General features: G+C 34.8%; 2 protein-coding genes across 3 annotated transcripts in view; one reads left to right on the plus strand and one right to left on the minus strand.

Moving 5' to 3' along the window:
• Positions 1-23,780, minus strand: part of LOC125823898 (uncharacterized) — an 897,951-nt gene that overhangs the window by 675,207 nt on the left and 198,964 nt on the right. The window lies entirely within an intron of this gene.
• LOC125823913 (uncharacterized) lies at positions 9,534-12,967 on the plus strand. The gene is made up of 4 exons (XM_049503275.1): positions 9,534-9,667; positions 9,749-9,823; positions 12,407-12,638; positions 12,755-12,967. The coding sequence occupies exons 1-4, from the start codon at positions 9,534-9,536 to the stop codon at positions 12,965-12,967; spliced, it is 654 nt and encodes a 217-aa protein (XP_049359232.1).

Here is a 23,780-nt window from a genome sequence, read left to right on the forward strand (position 1 = left end):
GAAATGGGGGGAAATCTCAAAATATCTGAATATATATAAAATATGTGCAAAGTATAGTGATGACTGAAAACAACACTAACAACTCAAGTTGAATCCAATCTATGTTAGAAAACTTTTAACTGATCTGGGTTGATGGGACATGCCCCCCAGCTAACTCCAACAAGTCTGAAACTGAAAAGTAAATACGAAAAAAGTAAAGCATGTATATCGTCCTCGAACTATGAGGACTCACCACTAAAGCTGTTGTGTACTGACTGGAAGTCGAGCTAAGCACGGTCTGGATGCTGAGTACCTGAACCTACATCATACAACAATGTATCACAAAAGTAGGCATCGGTACATTGAATGTACTGAGAATGCGGGATATGTGCTAAGTTGAACAATATAGAGACTAAACATGGAAATAGATATACTGAAGCATAACTGAAAGCTGAGCTGATACAATGACCAAGTACTAATCATGAAGATATAACATGGTGAACTGAATAATGAAATAAATACTGAATACATAGTCCATGCAACATGAATTTGACGGTGGGAGACACTAATAACCGACATACCCCAAGCTTAGCTAACTATGAGGCCAATATGTAACCTTGGATAAAAGGGTGTGCATATCTTGCCAAGCATACAAGCAAGTCTAACGTGGATCCACTAACTGATGTCCGCAAGGGTCAAGAGTTTCAAGACTAATCTGACAGGTGACCACTTTAGAACCCACGGTGGTGCCGTAGTTCTGTGATTCGGGTATTTGCTACTAAAGGCCTCATCCTAAACTATCGAGTGAGCCTTCATCCCTTTGTCCGCTCGTTGCTAAGTTTACTCCCAAATGAATTTAAAGCTAAAAATGCAACTGTAATACTATATGGCTGGAAATACAACTATTTATCTAATAATGCATCATACATATATTAGAAGATAGGGCATTCGAATTCTTAAGCATGATTGTCTGACTAATCTTCCTAACAAGTATAATTCATGAGATACGGATAATTAATGCAAGGTTTCTGAGTTTTATATGTGGGACTATACTACTTCTCCAAGAAACATGTAATTAATATCATAGAAATTATAACATCTAAATTACAATGAATCCCTAAGATTTAGGAACCCTAAGTCTGAACAATTCATGGAGAAGCTGAAGAACTGACTGAATTTTTGTGACCTAATGGGTGAAAGGAACTCAATAGTGAAATCTCACATACCTGGTGAAGAAACCTACAAAGTAATTCTTTGGATTTTGGGGATAAACTTGAAGGACATCTTTGCATGTCCTGGAGAGAAAACTGTCGCCTCTTTCTCTTATTTTCTTTACAAGTCTGATGATTCTTAGGAGAATGAATTTTTAAGGTAGTTTTTGACTAATTAAATAGTCTTAGACGAAGTAAAATGATGTAGTTTAAGTACCAAACACATAGGGGGAAAGACCAAAATGACCCTTACTTTTAAAGCTATAAACGGGCCTAAATTGGCTAGTCTCACGAGCTGTCTACGAGCCGTTTGAAGAATCACGACCCATCTAGTGGGTTGTCATGTTGCCCTGCCCGACAAGGCTTCACTAAAACAAGCATGATATTTTTTACTCCGGGCTCAAAATTAGGCAAACTGGGTGACGTTGGAAAGAGGACTCAAAGACCTTTAATTTGATAGGTCATGGGCCACCTACTTCATTTTGTGCTGAGAGATAGGATTGTTTGAAGTTGATCCAAAACTTAAAAGTTGATGATTCCCCTTCATGGTTGACTTCACGGTCTGTGTGAAGCTTCACGGACCGTGTTAATCTTTACGGATCGTTTAAGTGTTTGTGATCCTTCATGGTTGCTGGGTGCAACTTCACGGGTGGGGTGAAGGGTCGTGGACCTTTTCATGGCCTGTGAACCCCTCAGTGAACTGCCCTTTTTTTCTTTTCGATTCCAAATTCAAATTTTTGAGGTGTTACATTCTCGTCCGGATGTAAGTATATTAATTGATTCCTTCCTATTATTCAATTTTTTGTTCTTAATTATTGTTATTATCGTATGCAGTTTTCTTCACGTGGATATTGAGAATGATAAGACTAAGCTTTTTTCAAAATAACTTACTGACGTAATTCGGAGTTGTCGTTGAAAGATGTGAAGATTGAAATGGATAATTCAAAGATTGAAATGAAGAATTTGAAGATTGAAATGGAGAACTTGAAGATTGCTATGGAAAATTTGAAGACTGAAGGTGGTCATTTGTCAAAAAAAAATTGGTACATTGAAGGCAACTAATAATTTGGAAGTGAAAAAAGTTAGGACATTTGAACACAAGTATCACAAGAAAGAGTACAAATTTATGATTTCATGTTTTCTTTTTGTTGGATTTGTAGGTGCATTAATGACAAAGTGAATTCATTTGTTAGTGTTTAGTATCTTTCGTGATGTTGGATATTTGTTCTTTTTTTTGTGTTGTAGTGAATGTCCTAAGTATTGATGTAATATGAAGTAATGTTTAGTCGTTGAATTGATGTTCATGATCTTTCTTATACACATTCATAGAACCTGAACAAAATTGCAAGATCAAATATTGAAAAGAAATTGATTCAGAACATTACATATATATTGATGAACACTTCATATATATTGACAAAAATCTGATTCAAACATAGAGAATTTAGTTCGTACATACCCCAAAAGAAGTTAGTGTAAACACAAAAAGCTTTTAAACACATAAACATGTTTGTTTATGACATTAGAATCCCAAAAGGATGCAACAAAATAACAAAATATTGTCTTCATTACTGAACTTATCTCTGTTGTGCCTTGCCATTAACCTTTTTTGTCTAAATTTTACCACGCTTAATTGCTCCAACATTCTTTCGGTAATAGATGCATTGCCCTTCCATGTAATTCTTTTTGGTGCATACAAGCCTCTTGGTGCAGTCAGACCATCACCAAGGAAGTTTATTTTTCTTGACCATGTAGGTTGTTCTTGTTTCTGTCTTTGTTGGATTCAAAACTTCAACTTTCAAAAGCCTCTTGGCTTCCATGGGATGTCATCCTCAACTTCTAGACCAAAATATTCATCTGATGTACAATCTTGAGTAGGTTGTGGAGTTGTCAAGGAAAAGTCCTCAACATCTTCTTTATCAACTAGTGGTCTATGTCTCTCCTTTGTTTATTTCTTTTCCTTGTTGGATCGCATTTCCAAAAGACCGAAATGATTTTAGTCCAATACTTGGGCATCACACTCTAAAATAAGTTACTAATTTGTCCAAATTTCATACCTTTTCTTTCTTAATTGCTCTAACATTTTTCTAGTTTCAGATGCATTCCTCTTCCATGTAGGCTATTTTGGTGCATAGTCCATTCACCTGGTACACAGCCAGACCATCACCAACAAAGTTGATTTTTGTTGATTCAATAGGTTGTGCTTGTGTCAGTCCTTATTGAATTCTAGATTTCAACTTTGAAACACTTCTTGAATTCTAGGGTATGGCATCCTCATCGTCAAGACCAAAATCTTCAAAATGTTCATATGATAACAATCTTGACTAGGTTGTAGAGCTGTCAAGGGAAAGTCTTCCATTGTTGCAGCGTTTGGAGATCTGGTAGGTCTATGCTCAACATCTTCTTCATCAGTTAGTGTCTTATGCCTCTCATTTTTTTGTTTTTTCTGCTTGTAGCATTGCCTATCCATCTGATAAAATAAAAAAATGTTCATCTTTAGTATCACATTCTAAAATGTCCAGCCTTCTTACCTTTTGCTTTTTTCTCTTTTAATTGTCCAACCTTAGAAGTGCTTTCACCAATCATTTGGTTAATTTGATAACATTATAATGATTATAATACTCAAGCAATACTGAAGCATCACATTCTAAAATAAGTGACAACTAAAAAAGAGATTTACATTTTGCTTCTTACTCTTAATCTATCCAGTTTTAGACGTGACTTCTTTACTATTTTTTTAACTAATAAAATAATAGAAATATCACAATTACAAGATAATTTGATAATATTTTTGACCCCCCACAATAACAAGACTCTAACAAATGACTGATTTCATAGCAAATGAAGTATTTTACCTTATGACAACCTCTTGCATTGCGTCTAGGAATCCCACAACTTGAACATATCATTTTCCCTCTTCTTGGTGCAACCCACTCAATTTGTCTTTTAAGTGCTTCATCTTTATTTCTTTTCCCATTCATTCTAGGTCCGCCAGCTAAATTTATCAATTATGGTAGTTCATTGCTTGTTCTGCTTCTATTTTTCAAAAAAATTGACCAGACACAGGTTGTAGCTGACAATGGTAAGTAAAAATATATGCCTCTCTTTCAATGGATCAAGATTCTTGTAAAGAAGTGACTTGATTGAAGGGGACATGGTATTCTTGTGACGACCTGAGCCTACATCCTGGATGTGGCCAACACTCGAGAACCATTCTCAAAGTGAACCCTCATCCTGGCTGACAACAAGATGAAGACTAACTCAAGCATACATAAGCATCAAATTGAAAGAAACTTTTAAAAATAACTTACTAAATCTCAAAACTGTTGAATATACCGAGTATGAAGATAAAACATCTGAAAATTGAAAAACTCTCCAAAACTATCTATCTATGAAGACTCTACTATATATAGACGAGTGTCGGGACAAGACCCGCGACTACTCAAAATGTTACTATTACTAACAACTCATAAAACTAGAGTACTCCGAAAGCAAGGATGTCGTACTCAAAAGTTAGCGAGCAGACAAAGTGATCTTAACGAACTCTTGTTGAGGATCCTAAAAACCTGTATTTGCATCATTAAAATATGCAGGTTGAATGACATTAGTACAATGAATGTACTAGTATGTAATATCGAATTACAAATAACTGAATGAAATGGCTGCAATATATATATATATATATACATATCTATACTCAACTGAATGTAAAGAAATAAATGAGTGAAATCATTAAAACTTTACAAAAATATACTCATCTATGAACTCAACATATTAAGTGATATAATAAAAATACACTATTAACTCTATTTGGAAAGATTCTCTAACCGACAACCATCACTATGAGCTACGTGATGATACAACGTCTCGCCCACGCTACCAGAACTGTATTATTCCTTGTCAGGGTATAGAACACCTCAACTAAGTGGATCCACTAATCAATAATGATTCATCTAAAAAGTATGATCCTTTACCCATGTTGGCATACATAGTTTACGAGGATTTTGAGTTGTCTGAACTCATCCCCATATCGGTGCTCAATACTACTCCCAACAATATATATATTCATGCTCAAATGTATAAAACATACTCTTTCTCTGTTTTGAGGTAACTATTCAAAATAACCTCTTAAAAGAGGTAGCTTCTCTAAAATATCTATGAACTCATTAACTCATTTAGAAATCAAAGTTTCTCTTTTCTCAATGTAAAAATTGTTACCTTTGGGAATACTTAGTTCACTTGTACTCTTACTCAATTCATATATGAATTTTTTTTCTCAAAACTATATAAAAAATCATATTGTGATCTGATCATTGATGACTCGGGAAGTCATACTGCATAAACATTGATGGTATATCTAAATACCATACTGCTTAAACATTGATGGCATACTTGATTGTCATACTAATCATGTTTTCAAACTCTTTCTCAAACTCCTCTTTACTTTCTGAAAAACTCAATCTAAAACAAAAATGTTGGCTTTAAAAGATTCTCAAAATAGGGCTCATGCTGAAATATAGACATGAACAACTAAACTCAAGGATCTCAAAAACAATATAGAAAACTCAATACACAGAACTCAAGAACTTAGAACTCAATGATACTACTCATCTCAAGAATACTCAATTCATAGGGTTCATGCTGAAATATAGACATGAACGAATCAACTCAAGAATATCAATGCATAACATATAACAATTTAATAATTAGGAATAGAATTTAAAAAAAATCAGGAACTCAAGAACTCAAGAACTCAAAGTCAACTCATCTCAAGAATACTCAAATCTAAGGATAGAACCCTAGATTACTCTTTTACTGATTTGGAAGTAGATGTAGGGCGTGAAGACGAACTAGTCCAACACTATGATAGCCTTACATACCTGGAAGAACAAGGTTCTTGAAGAATCTTGAAAAAAAACTTAATTAGAAGCCTTGAAACCCTAGCTTGAAAAAGAAAAATTAAGAAAACTTTTCTTGAGATTTCTTGAATTAGTTTCTTGAAACTCTACGGCCAAGAACTGGGATTCTCATTAACAATTCATACTTGTATGAAGAAAATTGAGTTGGATATAATGAAATTATTGGAGAAGGACTTACCTTGAAGAAGAATCTTGAAAATGATCGAAAGAATCTTGAATTGAAGTCTTCTACTTTGATTTTTCCTTAGGATTTTGCCTTAGGGTTTGAGAGATAAGGGAATGGGGGATTAAAGGATGAAAATCTGATTGTTTTGGACCTTTAATTAGTCAAGAAATTCGTTCAGGGTTTTTCTTAGAGGTAAAAAGACAAAAATGACCCTTTTTAATGTTTTTGTGTCGGCTAATTCGTCACTACACTGTAGCAGATTACTAAAATGGTCATAACTTTTTACTCAAAACTCGGATTATTGAGAAATTGGTGGCGTTGGAAAGAAGATTCAAATTTCTTTAATTTGATAGGTTATGGGCCACACAACTCTTTATATTCTAAGAGATATGGTTGTTTGAAGTTAACCCAGGTAAAGTCTTACATCAAAACTTATTAGGTATGAAGATTTTTACTCAACTTAGTGCTAGGAGATTCTAGTGACCTTAGTTCATATCCAAATTAATTCTCACACTAAAGAATTGACCTTTATACATATGGGCGATTTAAGATCCCATACCCTACAGGTGAATTTTTTAGTTGCCAAACTGACAGTATGCCTGTCATTTTTTTCACTTATCTCAAATCCATCATCTCCATTGAAATGTAAATCACACACATTAGCAATCTTCAAGAATTGTAGATTTCAATAGGTGTTGGACTCCAATCAAAGTTCCTGGCCATCAGTTCATTTTCATTTTTTACAAACTTGGTGATAACTTTGATTCTTATATCCTCAAGCATCTCAATTATTGGTTTGTGACTTGCTTCCAATATCCCATAGATGAATGATTCAGTCAAATTATTTTTCATCTTATTATTCTTGCAAGCAGTGTTTGTAACACCCAGTATACGAACTAGGCCAAAATAGCAGCTTTCCAAAGTTGCAGGTGCCAAACCACGCCGGCTACCCTCGGCCCGTTGATGGAACCACGGACCATAGGTGTGGTCCGTGGTTAGGACTACCTAGCCATAGTCTGAGGGCCAAGACTTACGAACCGTATGTCAGACCACGGTTCGTGGTTCGAAGCCCCACAAACCAAGTCTCTGATGACCAAAGACGGTACACTAGGACAGACCGTAGGTCAGACCACGGTCCGTCAACTGGGATCCATCGGTGGCAGCTGACAGTTATTTTTCAGTGTCAGTTCGGTCTTTTCCCAATTAATCAATTTCTACACTATGTCGTTTTGCGTAAGTTTAGAACCCATATATAAGTTTTTTTACCCCCAAATTCCCCCCATTTAATTCATTCTTCCAAATTCCCCAAGAGAAATCAAACCTCCTCTCAAAATATTCTCTCTCTAGAACTTGAAGAAGAAGAAGAAATAGGATTCAACTAGGGTTTTAAGCTAAGGGCCCAATTTCTTCATTGAAGGCAAGCATTTAGATTCAAGGTATGGTAGTTTTCATCCATGAATCTCTTTCATTCATGAAGTGATATGAGTAACGTCTATCAAATACATTTCATCCAATTCTAAGTGTAGACGATCGTTAAGAAATATATAACCCAACAATAGAGTTGGAGTCGAATCCCACAGGGAGCGGTACATGTTCAAATTCAATCAAGAAGTATGAGTATGATATAACTAGATATAAGAATAGAAATTATCAAAAAAGACATAAAACAAATTAAAAGGCTTGACATGAATGTCAGATGGGGGGTTTTGGTTTTGCAATTATCAACTACAACGCAGTCACAAGCAATTTGCAATAACAATAAGGAGAGAAATTCTCGGGATGTGATCAATTATAGGCAAATTTTGATATATGAGTAATTGAAGCTACTAGTAAACGGCTAAAAATCAGTGAGTAGGCTAGACTATAAGGGAGATAGCCTTCCCTCGAACAACTACCCTGAATCAGGTGATTTCTTTCGAACATCAACAAGCATAACAATGAAGAACAACACACACCTTAATTCATCCACTCTCTCGGGCTAGATGAGTAGGATTGGGTTTAGGATTCACTCTCTTGAGCTAAACCCAGCTCAACCCAATACCTACAAATCATTAATCAATAATCTTAGTTATAAAAACCTCTCTCTTGAGCAAGCCAAGAACACAAAATTAAAATTGCATTTGCAACTACAATTCATAAATTGAACCACAATTAATGATTAAACTCACTTTAACTTAGCATTTAAACTAGTAATTAACAATACCCATAGAGTAATTTAACCCATAATCACATGATTACACCCCAAGAATTGGGGTTTTAGCCAAACATCATAAAAGAGTAAAAACGATTACCAAATCGATTAGCCATCAACTGGGTAAGAGATTTAGTATTTACAATGCTTCAATTTGCAAAAAAATCGAAACCCACTTGCAAAATCTCCAAATTGAATCTCCAAAATCCTTCAAGTCTACCGAGAAACTATGAAAAACTCAAGAGAAAAGTATTCTAAACTAATTCAGCATACTAAATTAACTATTCAAAATCTAATTTATAGTCGCCAAAAATAAGCCACGAAGGGCCATTAGGCGAGATAAGTCGGGTTCGCCAAACCACTCGACGAAACTCCCATTACTCTTTTCTATCACCTTTTTGCCTTGGCTCTCGCATCCTCAAGTCTTGTAACTTTGGGAGATCTCTCTTTATAAAATGTTTTGGACTTTGACTATTGATTTACTCTTATTGTTTTAATTCTTATCTTATGAGAGTTGTGTGGCTTATATGGAGTCCTTCAGGGTTCTATATGCCATGTTACGTTTAGGGTGTACCCTGGGTCGTGACAAACTTGGTAATCAGAGCACAAGATTTAGAATGGTCCTAGGATGTCTCATAAGCCACGTATAGTTTAGTCTTGTTCATGAGTGTGAAGCGTGCCACATTTATGAATGAGAGGCTACAAGATGATTAGGACATTCCACTTCTTTTATTACTTTAAAGTTGTGCCATTGTTTAACTTTATTACGTCTCTCTCATAATCCTTACCATATGCTCTACAGGATATGTCTGCGTGAAGAACTTATACTAGAAGGAATGTGAGGGAGAATATGGAACAAAAAGCTTCTCCCCAAGCTCCTCCTCATGCTCCGATTGATCCCTTGTCCGAACAAGTTACAAATGCAGAGTTTAGATCGGCTTTTCAAGTGTTGGCTTGAGCCGTGACGGCCAAAGCCAATAGAGAGGTAGTAGTCCCTGTGAACCCATCTGTCGGTATGATGGCTTCAAGAGTGAGGGACTTTATGAGGATGAACCCTCTGGAATTTCATGGCTCCAAAGTTGAGAAAGATCCTCAAAGAGTTTATCAATGAGGTCTATAAGGTACTTGCTATCATAGGAGTGACTCCGGGAGAGAAGGCGGAATTGGCCACTTATAAATTGAAAGGTGTTGCTCAAGTGTGGTACAACCAATGGAAGGAAACAAGACCGGTAAGAGCGGGTTCCATATAGTGGGAAATGTTTAAATCTACTTTTCTTTATAGGTTATTTCCCTTTGAGATGAGGGAAACAAAAGTGGTTGAGTTCATCAACATTCGTCAAGGAAGTATAAGTGTGAGGTAATATGCTCTGAAGTTCACACATATATCCAAATATGCTCCAACAATGGTTGCAAATTCTAGGGCAAGGATGAGTAAGTTCGTGTCGGGTGTGTCTGAAATGGTGGTTTCGTACCGCAATGCTCATTGGTGACATGGACATCTCTCGTCTCATGGTGCATGCACAACAAATTGAAGAGAAGAAACTCAAGGAAAAGTATAAGGAGGTAAAAAGGGCTAAGACCGGTGATGGTAATTTCTCTCATGCTAGATCCGATGGACATGATTGTCCTAAGTTTTGATAAGGTTTTTCCGATCAAGGTTCCTTCAATGCTCCTTTGAAGTTTAACAAATATAGGGTGTCTAACCCTAAACCTCAAGGAGGGAATGGTGGTGGTTCTTCGTTGGCTAGGTCTACTTGTGCTAAGTTTGAAAAGAAGCACGATGGTAAGTGTCTAGCCGGCACGATAGGTGCTTTAGTTACGGGAAGAGTGGTCACAAAATGAGGGATTTCCCAATACTTGCGGCTAAGGGGAGAGAGGGCAAGCAATCTATTCCTAGTGGTTCGGGTTCCAATGCTCCCAAGCAAAACTTGATCCCGATGTGGTTACTGGTATGTTAAAAGTTTTTCAACTTGATGTATATTCTATACTTGATCCTGATGCTACTTTGTCTTTTGTGACACCTTATGTGGCTATGAGGTTTGATGTTCTTCCGAATGAGTTGTTAGAACCTTTTTCTGTCTCTACTCCTGTTGGTGATTCTATTGTGGCTAATAGGATCTATAGAAAGTGTCGTGTTTCCTTATCCTATAGAGTTACTCTTGTTGACTTGGTAGAGCTTGACACGTTTATGGTTTTGATGAATAGGGTGTTTAGACAATACCTTGATATGTTCGTAATTGTATTTATTGATGATATTTTGATCTATTCGAGAAGTGAGAATGAGCATATTAACCATTTGAGGATTGTGTTGCAAATTCTTAAGGACCAACAACTTTTTGCAAAGTTTAGCAAATGTGAATTTTGGCTAAGGTCCGTAGCTTTTCTTGGTCATATTTGTGTCAAGCAAAGGAATTGAGGTAGATCCAAAAAAGACGGATGCGGTCAAGAGTTGGCCTAGACCTCTAACTTCTGCGGTTATTAGAAGCTTGGCCGATTACTATAGAAGGTTTGTTGAGGGGTTTTCCTCCATTGCTTCTCCTTTGACGGCTTTGACTCAAAATAAGGCTAAATTCATATGGTCGGAAGCTTATGAGAAAAGTTTCCAAGAGTTGAAAGATAGACTTACTTCCGCTCTGGTGTTGACCTTACCAGAAGGTACGGATGACTTTATGGTATATTGTGATTCCTCTAGAATAGGGTTAGAATGTGTGCTTATGCAAAATGGTAAGGTTATTGCCTATGCTTCAAGGCAACTTAAGATCCACGAAAAGAATTATCCTACCCATGACCTTGAGTTAGCGGCGGTTGTTTTTGCCCTAAAGATATGGAGGCATTATTTGTATGGGGTCCATGTTGATGTTTTCACCGATCATAAGAGTTTGCAATATGTGTTCAACTAAAAGGACTTGAATCTCCGCCAAAAAAGCTGGCTAGAATTTTTGAAGGATTATGACATGAGTGTTCTCTATCACCCCGATAAAGCAAATATGGTGGCAGATGCTCTTAGTTGTCTATCAATGGGTAGTGTTTCTCGTGTTAAGGGTGAAAAGAAAAAGTTAGTTTGAAATGTTAATAGGTTGGCTCGATTAGGTGTTCAACTAGTGGATTCCACCAAGGGTGGTGTTATGGTTCATAATAGGTCTGAATCTTCTTTTGTGATAGATATGAAGGACAAGCAAGGTCTTGATCCAATTTTGGTAGAATTGAAAGAGTCGGTGCTCAAAAAGTCCGTTGAGGCTTTCTCCCAAAGGGGAGATGGGGTACTTAGATATCAAGGTTGGTTATGTGTTCTGAATGTTGATAACTTGAGGGAACAGATCTTGGCAGAAGCCCATAGTTCTAGGTATTCTATTCACCGGGGAGCCACCAAGATGTACCGTGATTTGCGGGAGATCTATTGGTGGAATGGGATGAAGAAGCATATTGCGGAATTTGTGGCTAAGTGTCCTAATTGTCAACAAGTGATGGTTGAGCATCACAAACTGGGAGGTTTATCCCAAGACATTGGTATTTCTACTTGGAAGTGGGAAGATGTGAATATGTACTTTATTGTAGGGTTGCCACGTACTCAGTGACAACATGACTTGATTTAGGTAATAGTGGATCAGATGACGAAATCTGCTTATTTTATTCCCGTCAAGGTTTCTTATTCGGTGGAAGATTATGCTAAGTTGTATTTGAGAGAAATTGTAAGGTTGCATGGAGTGCCCTTGTCCATTATTTCCTATCGTGGTACCCAATTCACTTCTCAGTTTTGGAAGTCATTCCAAAAGGGTCTTGGTACAAAGGTTAAGCTTAGCATGACTTTTCATCCCCAAACTGATGGGCAAGCGGATCATACCATCCAAACTTTGGAAGACATGTTGAGGGCTTTTGTGATTGATTTAAAGGGTAATTAGTATGACCATTTGCCATTGATTGAGTTTGCTTATAATAACAGTTATCACTCGAGTATTAATATGGCTTCATTTGAGGCTCTTTATGGCAGGAGGTGTAGGTCTCCTATAAGATGGTTTGAGATGGGTGAAGTTGCTCTCATAGGTCCCGAATTGGTACATGAGGCCATAGAGAATATTCGGCTTATTAAGGAGAGGTTGAGAATGGCTCAAAGTCGACAAAAGTCTTATGTCGATGTTAGAAAAAGGGATCTTGAGTTTGATGTTCATGAGTGGGTTTACATAAAAATCTTACCCATGAAGGGTGTAATGAGGTTTGGTAAGAAAGGAAGCTTAGTCCCCGTTTTGTAGGCCCATATAAGATTTTGAGACGTATTGGTAAGGTTGCATAGGAGCTTGATTTGCCAAATGAGTTGGCATCGGTGCATCCGTTTTGCCATGTCTCCATGTTGAAGAAATGTGTTGGTGATCCAAAATCCATGGTTTCCTTAGAGGGTTTGGAAGTTAAAGAGAATCTTTCTTATGAAGAGGTTCCGGTTGAGATTTTAGATCGGCAAGTCACAAAGTTGAGAAACAAGGAAGTTGTTTCCGTAAAGGTGTTATAGAGGAATCATTTAGTTGAGGGTTCTACTTGCGAGGCCGAGGTCGATATGATGTCCCGATATCCTCATCTCTTTCCTTCTACTCCTACTCTAGCTTGAGGTAATGAGTTCCTCTTGGTTGTTCTATGTTTGGGAGTCATGTGTAATTTATGCGTTTCCATGATTTCCTTATGTTATGCATGTTCATGAAAAGTATAAGTTTTGAAAGAAATGACTTATATGATTTATTTTCCTAATGTTGTTGTGCATTGAGTATGAGTTGCCTATAGCCTTCATGAGATGATTGCATTAGATATGCTTTTTGAGAATGAATTGCATATTGCCTCCATGAGATTGTGTTGAGCATGTTTTTAGCTTGGAGAAGGTAGTTCCTCCTTGAATATAAGAAATCTAAAATTTTCATGCATTTTGAGTTTCTAGATGTAGTTCCCACTTCCATATGATACATTGAGTATGTCTAGCTTGGATTTGATGTTTCCTCCTCGATTATGTGCATTTTGATGAGTTGCATGTATGATGGGTTGCTAGTCTTGAGTCTCTTTCGTTTAAAATATGCGTAGAATCTCATTCGAGGACGAATGATCCCAAAGGAGAGATATTGTAACACCCCGTATTCAAACTAGGCCAAAATAGCAGCTTTCCAAAGTTGCAAGTTCCATACCACGCCGGCCACCCACGGCCCATGGATAGAACCACGGATCGTAGGTGCGGTCGGTGGTTAGGCTTGCCTAGCCATAGTCTGAGGGCGAAGAGCCACGGACCGTAGGTCAGACTACGATCTATGGTCAAGGTCTGTGGTTTGAAGCCCCCAAAATCAAGTCTTTGATAACCAACGACGGTCCACCAGGACGGACCGTAGGTCAGACCACGGTCTGTCAGTGACAGCTGATAGTTATTTTTTAGCGTCAGTTGGATCTTTTTCTAATTAATTAATTCGTATACTGTGTCATTTTACCTAAGCTTAGAACCTATATATAAGCCTTTTTACCCCCAAATTCAACCAATTTAATTCATCTTCCAAATTCCCCAAGAGAAATCAAACCTCCTCTCAAAATATTCTCTCTCTAGAACTTGAGGAAGAAGAAGAAAAAGAAGGATTCAACTAGGGTTTCAAGCGAAGGGTCCAATTTCTTCATTGAAGGCTAACATTTGGATTCAAGGTATGGTAGTTTTCATCCATGAATCTCTTTCATTCATGGAGTCCCCAAATTCCTCTATATCAAAAGGTAGAATTCCCCAATTAGCTAGGATTTTCTTCAATTACCATGGGTTCTTTTGATTATTGATCTTAATGTTTGAATTATGTTTTAATATGCATGAATTGATGATTTTCAATGCTTTTATGATGTTTACCCTATGAACCCATGCAAACTCCCATGTTTTCCAAATGGTGATCATTTGATGAGGGTTGTTGATTATGAAAGAGGAATTTTATGATCTAAAGCATGAAGTGATAGAATCACATGAATTTATGATATAATCCTTATCTAATGCATGATTTCTAGATTTGGTGATTGAAAGCAAGCTTTGAACCTTGAAAGGGAAAATATGAGTTTATGCATGATATTATGAAACCTATGTAAATATTTTAAGGGTGCTTTGAAAGTAAAGTGTCAATGATGATGTTTAATGTTGTGTTGTGAAAGGATATTCTCATAAACACATAATAGCATGATGTGAAAGGTTTTCTCACATAGTCTTAGGTTGAAAGGATTTCTCACCTAATTGAATCAAAGAGTAAGATCTATCCTAATAAAACTAGCTTGGATTGGTAATCCTAAGATACCTCTCCATCGATAACAAGAATAAGTAAGAAATGACTATTCCATGGAATTTTGCTTAGCACCGAGTGGATATTAATGTGAGATGGAAGCTCTCCCGTTTGTAGAGGTCGAGTTTCTAGTAACAATCTCCTTATCCCATAAGTTATGTGCCCCCATAGGATAATTCTCTAGTGGATCCACTTAAGCTAGAAGTTCATGGTTCTACCTTAGGCAAGTTGAACAACCTTTTTCGGTGTGAAAGACGCTGGGGGATCATGTTATAGCTCACATGGTCTTTATGTCAGTTAAGGCTAATTTTCCCACAACAAGACTAAAAGTGAACTAAGGTTACTCAAGGAGTATCTCATATGTGTTCAAAGATTTAAAGATGATTTAGCTTGCATTTACCATAATATTATGATTTATGCTTTCTAACCTTCTTATATCATGTTTTACTTGGTCAATTGCATATTATGAAATGAAATGTCCCTTTCAACATGTTTTAAATGGTTTATGCATAGCTACCATACTTGGTGCATTTTTGTACTATCGCATACTGTTGCCTACATTTTCCCCAAATGTAGGGTCCGTCAGACAGGGCTCCCAATATTGTGGCTAAAACTTGGACTTTGATTCTTTCCCGAGCTTGGTGAGTCCTCATGGTTCGAGGATGGACTTCATTGTTATAGTTTCTTTTTTGTATTTCCTTTTTGGACATGATGTATGGGTTAGGCCCAATTTCATTCTATTGTATTAGATGGCTATGATGAGACATGAGTTTAGATTTCCGCTTTTCCATTTTATAAAATGTTTTGGTCTTGGACTATTGATTTACTCTTATTGTTATAACTCTTATGTTATGAGATCTAAGTGGCTTGTATGGAGTCCTTCGGGGTTCTATATGCCATGTTACATCTAGGGTGTACCCCTGGGTCATGACAGTGTCAAAAAATACTCTACACCAAGTTTGTATTGAAAAATGCAACAAATGGTCTTTTGCTTCTTCAGACAGTTGATCTAATGTCTTCAAATGATCATATAACTCCTTTTTGTAGGTGCTCCATGCAGACCACCACAATAACTTAGACATCAATTTAGATTTCATGCCCTTTTTTCTCCAATCGGCCTTTATGTGTCTCACACAATATCTATGCATAGCATTATGTAAAACATCTTTAACATCTTCAATTAATTCCTGTTTATCAGTCATAAAAATATACATGACAGATGAAAATACATAAGATAATGATATATACATAAACACTGACAAGAACAAATAAAAATACATAAGATAAAGATACAGTAAGAATGAATAAATCAGTGAGATTTTACCTTTTGCATATCAGAGATAAATGTGATTCTTTCTCCATTGTTGTTATTTAGAGACTTCTGAAGTAATTCCAAGAACCACACCCAAGATATATTACACTTTATGTCCACAATAACCCAAGAAATAGAATAGAAATGGTTCATTTAGTCCTGACCAATTGCACATAACGTAGACATCTAGCTTTACCCATCAAAAATGTACCATCCAGGACAATGAAAGGTCTCAACCCATTCTTAAAACCATTCTTCATTGCTTCAAAACAAATGTACATTCTCAAAAATTTCCTTTTCCATCGATAATGCATCTCTTGAAACTTTAAGGACAACATCACTTCATGCATTACTCTCTTTTAAAGCATTTGCATACCCAACAAGCTTATATAATCATCACAAAAACTGTCTTCCATATTCTTCAAAATCGTTCTTTTGGCTCTCTTACACTTTTCAAAATGAGCATTAATGTTGAAAGCATTTTTGGGATCAACTCTCATTTTCTTTATCTTGTATTTGAGATTAGCCTGCAACTTCTCCTTAAAGTAGAAAGCAACTGTCGTTGCACTAACCTTGTAGTTACCACATGGATCATCACATTTATGCTCTCCTTTCAATATTTTCACACTAACACCATGAGAATGCTTTTCACCAGAAATTAGGCATACAAAATTGCATTAATTTTTGCAAACAACCCTAAATCTTTTTGAGTGACTTTTTTTAATGGTTAAATTATAGTCACTTGCCAATGCATGCAAACCAATGTATCTTCTAGCTTCAGCTATATCCTTAAATGCATTAACCTGTGTATATCCTTGTAATCACACAAGTTGCAATCGATTATCCTCTTTCTTTCTTGTACAAGAACCTCCAATTCTTCAGAATTATAATCAAAATTATCAGTGAAAATATCACTATCATTATCAGTACCATCAGCAGAAGTACAATCAATAGCTACTTCATCAATCACTATCATACTCTCTTTCATTTTGGTTATATTCTCAACATCAACATCTAACTCACTATCCTCAAAAACAAATAAGTTAATAACATTAAATTTTCATTAACAAAGGATAATAATGTTCTAATCCCCTCATCACCTTCTATTTCATAATATTTTTCAGTCGGGACATATACAATTAATTGTTGCACACCCACATATCTTAATTTATCCTTATATTCATTAGTAATATCTATAAAAGATAAAAGATCTCATAAAGCAACTTAGACTCTCTTATCCATTCTCCACCATAGTGAAATACCAGACCAATCAGAACCATTTTAGGTAATCTAAGGCACACGAAAAAACATTAATAACTTCCAAACCTAAACCAATTTACAAAAACAATAATGAGACAGAAATATTAACTAAACATACACTATAAAAGGTAGGAGTTAAAAAAACAAATAAAAAGGCACACAAAGACAACAAACAAATTAAAAACTATAACATTTCAACAAACAAACTAGGGACCACATTCAATCAAGAATGAATAAAATATTGGGACCACAAATCAACCCATACTCAATAACATCTCCGAAACCTAAACCACCTCCTCCAAAATCATACAATACCCTAAAACCTACCCACAAACCCTAACTCGTAAAAAATCAAACAAATAGCTAAGAAATTTGTATAAAATCATAACGCACAAACCCTAAATCGTAAATCAACAACTAAATTAACAAATCGTAAAGTTTTATTGGTAAAAAGGTAAATCAATTACTCAGATATTTGAAGAAAATCTTAACCCACAAACCCTAACTCGTAAATCAACAACTAAACTAAGAGATAATAAAATTTTATCGGTAAAAAGGCAGACCAATAACTCAAAAAAAATTGAATAAAACCTTAACCCTCAAACCCTAACTCGTAAATCAACAACTAAACTTTATAGAAAGATAATAATTAGAGAAGGTTGGTTAAATTTGATACCTTAACAACGTCTAGTAGAAATGCTGATGGAGAAAAGAGCTAAAAAGTCCTCGATTTCAATGTTCTTCGACTTAGGTTAGGTTCGTGAGTTTATCTTTTGAGAGAGAGAATGGGTAAATGGGAATGGGTAAAAGGGGAATGGGTTATACGTTAGAGGGATCGGGGCATTGGGTTTAAAATGGGGAATGAGTCGTTTTTAAATATTCGGGTTAATTTGAGTCAATTTGGGGATTTCCGTCAACATAGGGGCACAAATAATGAAATTAATAACGATAGGGATAAGAATAACTTTGTTTTAACGGTAAGGGCATAATTAACTAATAAACCAAAGTTGAGGGGTAATTTTGACCCTTTTTTCTAGAATAATTGATGAATAATGAATTAGAGGTTACAAAAGTTATTAACCACTAATAACTACATTCTATCACAAATGATGAGAATAAAAAGACACAAATATAATGTCCACCAATAAATATAATATGATACATATAGTGACATTGATGTATTTTTATCAATATTAAAATTTCACACTTAACAAACCATTTAAATGATGCTTACAATGAACAATGTACTTAAAAATGAAAACACCAATATATAAGTCTTAAATTATCCTAGTTTTGCAAATATTTGCATATTCGGTTGAATTCACATTCAAATTTCAGTTGACTTCTTTCATTGCTGTTTAAGGTAAATTAGATTAGATCACTTAAATATTTTAATTTGAACAAAATAATACAAAGTATTATAAATTATATTTTTTTTCATATTAATATACTAAAAATCATAAAATAATAATATAAATTTGAAAAAATATTTAAAAATGATATAACGTTTTACTTAAGCTAGTTATAAAAACAATCATATTTTTTAATTTTAAAATATGATTAATAAGGCAAAAGGAAGAGAGTGCCAGCTTCTTAGCTTTTGTATGACATTGTCTGTTTGAAAAGGTTAGAGGCCGTACTTTTTGACTAAAAGAAAAACAATTTATGGACCACAACTACGATCATCCAGTACGTCCTAATTCCTATTCTCTGATACACTAATGTTTGCACTGCCATGCACCATGCTAACGTCTTTTCAGATACAACTTTTCCTCCTTTAATTAATTTTAATATCGTGTGTATAAAAATAATACCGAATAGAATATATTAGTAAGAGAGAAATATTGATAAGTGAAAATATTATTAAACTTGAGATGAATTATTAGTTTCATTCCTACATTATTGAAAACTTTAAAAATAGTCATTTACTTAACTAATTGAACTTAAATACACCCTGATCTTGCTACAAAAGTGAAATACACCCCTCAATTCTTATCAACTTTAGGGGTGTTTTCAACACTTCTTTTGGTTGTTTATTAAGAGTCTCACGCTTCTATAAGAGTTTGATATCACTTGTTATATCATGCGGCAGATCAATAGTGTATTCAAGTTTAATTGGTCAAGTAGAGGGGTATTTTTAAGGTTGTCAATAATTTCGGGACGAAACTAATAATTCACGACAAGTTGAGAAGTATTTTCAATACTTCTTTCTATAAGTTGACATTAGTGATGTTTGTACCAATTATACTAACAAATTAGTGATGGTGATGTAATTTCTTAGCAATATATGATTTTGTTATTAAAAATAGCACGTATATTGCATAATTTATTTTTAAAAAAATATGCTTATTTATAAAAATATCTTCCCAGAAATATGATTGAAAGGATGTAGAAAATATTTTAAGATATAAAATGTGTCTATAATCATGCTAATGCATTAAAACCTTTTACATTACTATATTAAGAATTTACATATATTAGTTACACATACTTTCATAACAAATAAAAATATACTTAGAGTAAAAAAAATGTACCAACTAAAATACTAGTAATACACAAAATTAATACATACATTATATTTTTTAATACACTATTCGATACGACAAGTCCTTTATCTGTTTTAAATATCACAAGATGAAATAAATGAAAGCAAAGTGTATTTTATTATTTCTCTCTCTGGCTCTGTTAACTCATTGAATCTATCTATCTTGTCTCCCCTTTCCTGATTCACCCTGGTAAGTCCAGCTTATTGGTCCTGACTCACTGACTTATTGCCTATTTAATTTGGCACATGTTTAGCCTCAGAGTACAAACCTTTGGGTACTCAATTGAACTGGCTCTAATATCTAGTCTACATGATAAATTTTCTTTTTTTATTTTATTATATAAAAGGACTATTGATGAGGAGCCAGTCATAAGAACCTAGCTACTACTTAAGCTATTACTCTCTCCAGGCTATACATGAAACATGCATGGCAATTGATTTATGCCAGAGACGTGTGATTTTGGATGGATGATACTTTGTGTAATTGGTTTATCTAATTTCTTGTAACACTGATATTTTTAAAAAAAAATTGTACTTTATATGTAATTCCACCTTCTCTTGGGAGCTCTGTAAATTCTCAAGGGGACGTTTGATAGGACCAGGGGTGAACCTACGTGCTGTCAAGATAAGTTACACCAAAATGTATTAAGTTTATGAAATCTATCAAGAGAAAGAGAGAAAACAGAACTGAAATCTTATTGAAGGATCTGGAGAAAACTACATTGTAGTCTAATTGGAGAATCACACTATATTTGCTTACCTAGATATTACATAGCTACCTCTACATATAAAGGATTACACCGACTTTAACCAGCTAATGTGCTAACCACGTGACTCTACTAACTAACTTATAATCAACTAACAAACTCCAACTAATTTTAAAACTTAACCTATAGCAATACAGCAACTCTGGCATTTGTAACTCAATACACCCCGAAGGCTGGAAGATATCTAACACACCAAGTTTGGTCAGAAGGAGATGTTGTTGACAGGGGCGGCTCTAAGGCTTGGCCAGTGAGGCCATTGCCTTAGGCCTCAAAAATTTGAAGGCCCCAAATTTGTTTAAATTATTATTATTAATTTTATTATATATTAATATAATTTATATAAATAAAATTATTATGGTATATTTTTTATTTTATTTGTTTGAGAGTATTTTTTATCAATAAGTTCATAAATTCTCATAATATTTTCACTCATTATTTGATATATTTGTTTTACCTTCAAATTTTAAATTATATCCTTTTTATATGGAACTAAGTTATATATATTGATAACATAATTATTTTTTTCAATCTTTTCTTAACTACGTGAACACAAAAATATTCATGCACAAGTTTTTTTGTTTTGTTTTAATTTAATATATTATATGAAAATTTTATAATTTGTTTTAGATATTCACCAATGAGTGCTACTTAATGGAATGAATTATATCATTTAAAAAGAATTATATCATTTAAATTGATCAGAAATTTGGATATTTTTGTTACTATCCAAGCTCAAAACTTCAACTATTAAGTTATGTATGTTCTTTTCTTTTTCTTATTTGTGATGATAGCCAAATTAAAATTTTTATTTGAGTTTTGAAGCTTAACATCGATAATCCATCACTTTTATTTTTTGTACTCTTCTTCATTTCTTTTTTTTGTGTGAAATTTGATATTTTTTTGTCTTAAATGATTAATCTATTGGGTAGAAAATAGATTTTCTTGTTAGTGTATAAATTTTATAAAATAAATTTAAGGGTCTCTTAATATAATTTTGTCTTAGGCTACAAGATCTGTTGAGCCTCCCCTGGTTGTTGATTAGCACCTAGGCTTTTAGTAAGAATATCAGCTGGTTGCACAATAGTACATAGATGCTTAAGATCAATAAAGTTTGATTTCACTTTTTCTCTAATGAAATGACAACCAATATTTATGTGTTTTGTACGCTCATGAAACACTAGATTCTCAGTTATTTGTATTGATGATTTGCTATCTGTAAACACTGAGATTGGGTTGGCAATGGGGAAGTGTAATTCATCTAGTAATCCTACCAAACATATTAGTTATGCAACAAGAGCTGCCAGACTTCTGTATCTGCTTCAGCAGAACTTCTACTAACTGTTTGTTGCTTCTTTGGCTTTTAGGAGATCAGAGAATCTCCAAGTTTAACCATGTACCCAGTGACTGATCTTCGTGTGTTAGGACATAAAGCTCGGTCTGAGTCCCAATATCTAGTGAGTTTTATAACACTCGCTCCTCTTTTAAGCAGTGTTCTAAGTCCTGGAGATCTTTTGACATATCTCGCAACCCTTAGTGCAACTTGCTAGTGTGAGACCTTAGGATATTGCATTAATTGACTCAAAACTTGTACCCTAATGCAAATGTCAAGTCTGCTAATTGTCAAATACAATAACTTACCAATCAATCTTCGGTATGTTTTGATATCTTCTAACTTTGAATCATTAGAGTTACTAATGTGTTGATCAAATTCTACACTAGTCAACTTGTGGTTAAACTCTAAAGGAGTGCTTGCAGTCTTTTCTCCACTTAGTCCAGCTTCGGAAATAATTTGCAAAGCAAACTTTCTTTGATTAAGTAATATTATTTCTTTTGACTTCAAAACTTCTAGCTATCCCCAAAAAGTATATGAGACTTCCCAAGTCTTTCATTTTGAAATTTTGATGTAGTTTGTCTTTAGCTTCTCGAATCACGTGGGAGCTATTCCCAGTTATTAAGAGGTCATTAATATACTCTAAAATCACATCTAAGTTAGTTCCCTCCTTTCTAATGAACAATGAGTAATCATGAGCACTTTGAGAGTAACCTGCTATCAGTAATGCCTTAGTGCGCTTAATATTTCACTGTTTGGATGCTTGTTTGAGACCATAGAGTGACTTCCTTAGCTTGCAACACCTTAGATTCCTCTGTCCTTGGAAGCTAAGAGGAAGTTCCATATAAATTTCTTCAACTAAATCATTTTGCAAGAAGACATTATTAACATACATTTGAGAGAGTTCCAAATCATGTTAAGTTGTTAGGCTAAGAACAGTTCTAATGATAATCATTTTTTCAACTGGAGAGAATATTCTATGATAATCAACTCCTTTTCTTTGAGTCTATCCTTTTGCAATAAATCTAGCTTTGTATCTATCCATCTCACCATTTGACTTATACTTGATCTTGTATACCCACTTTGACTCAATTGCTTTCTCATCCTGAGGTACGTCAACAATTGTCCAAGTAACATTATCTTCCAAATCCTAGATCTCTTGCTGCATGGCATCAATCCACAACTTGTCTTGGGATGCTTCATGAAAATATTGAGCTCCACAGTTGGTAAAAAATCATGCAAGTAGGACTGATAAATTGTGGATACATTATAATAAAAAAACACGGTTAGTGATTGAGTAGGGACCAAAATTTTGGACACAACATTGTCTTTGATCCACACATGAGGATTGCTTGTTTTGATAGTCTTTCTTGAACCAATGTTATCTGAATGCAACTCATCTCCTCATCTGGATGATTACGAGTATCTGCAATCACCGATTCTATGGGCAATGGCTCTACTAGACCATGTACAAGAGGCTCATCTTGGAAAACTTTTAAGTCACCAGTGTCATGTGCAAGAGTTTCATCATATGTATTGCTTGGTTTTGTAAGGCATATGTGTAGGTTGAGAGGAGGATTCTATTAGAAAACCTTGGTCTAGAATGTCAGTGGAATCATCTGTATTATCTAGAAAAAAGGAAAAGGAAAGGATAGAGACCTTCATCATGAGATTTCATAACCTTAAAAATGAATAGTTCTTCTTTGAAAATAGCATCCCTGCTAATGAACACAGTATTGGTATTAAGGTCATACAATTTATATCCTTTCTGTGAGGAAGTAAACCCTAACAAAACAACTTTCTTTGCTCTGACCTTAAACTTGCCACCTCT

The sequence above is a fragment of the Solanum verrucosum genome, unplaced genomic scaffold, assembly GCF_900185275.1.
Source record: "Solanum verrucosum unplaced genomic scaffold, falcon-dt-bn FXZP01000056.1, whole genome shotgun sequence".
In the NCBI taxonomy this organism is placed as follows: Eukaryota; Viridiplantae; Streptophyta; class Magnoliopsida; order Solanales; family Solanaceae; genus Solanum; species Solanum verrucosum.

Excerpts from the sequence above, each read along its gene's own strand:
- LOC125823913 (XM_049503275.1), top strand. The coding sequence starts at position 9,534 with ATGGCTCCAAAGTTGAGAAAGATCCTCAAAGAGTTTATCAATGAGGTC. Across the intron at positions 9,668-9,748 it reads AAAGGTGTTGCTCAAGTGTG|GTTATTTCCCTTTGAGATGA; the intron begins GTACAACCAATG and ends TTTTCTTTATAG. Across the intron at positions 9,824-12,406 it reads CAAGGAAGTATAAGTGTGAG|TTATCACTCGAGTATTAATA; the intron begins GTAATATGCTCT and ends TTATAATAACAG.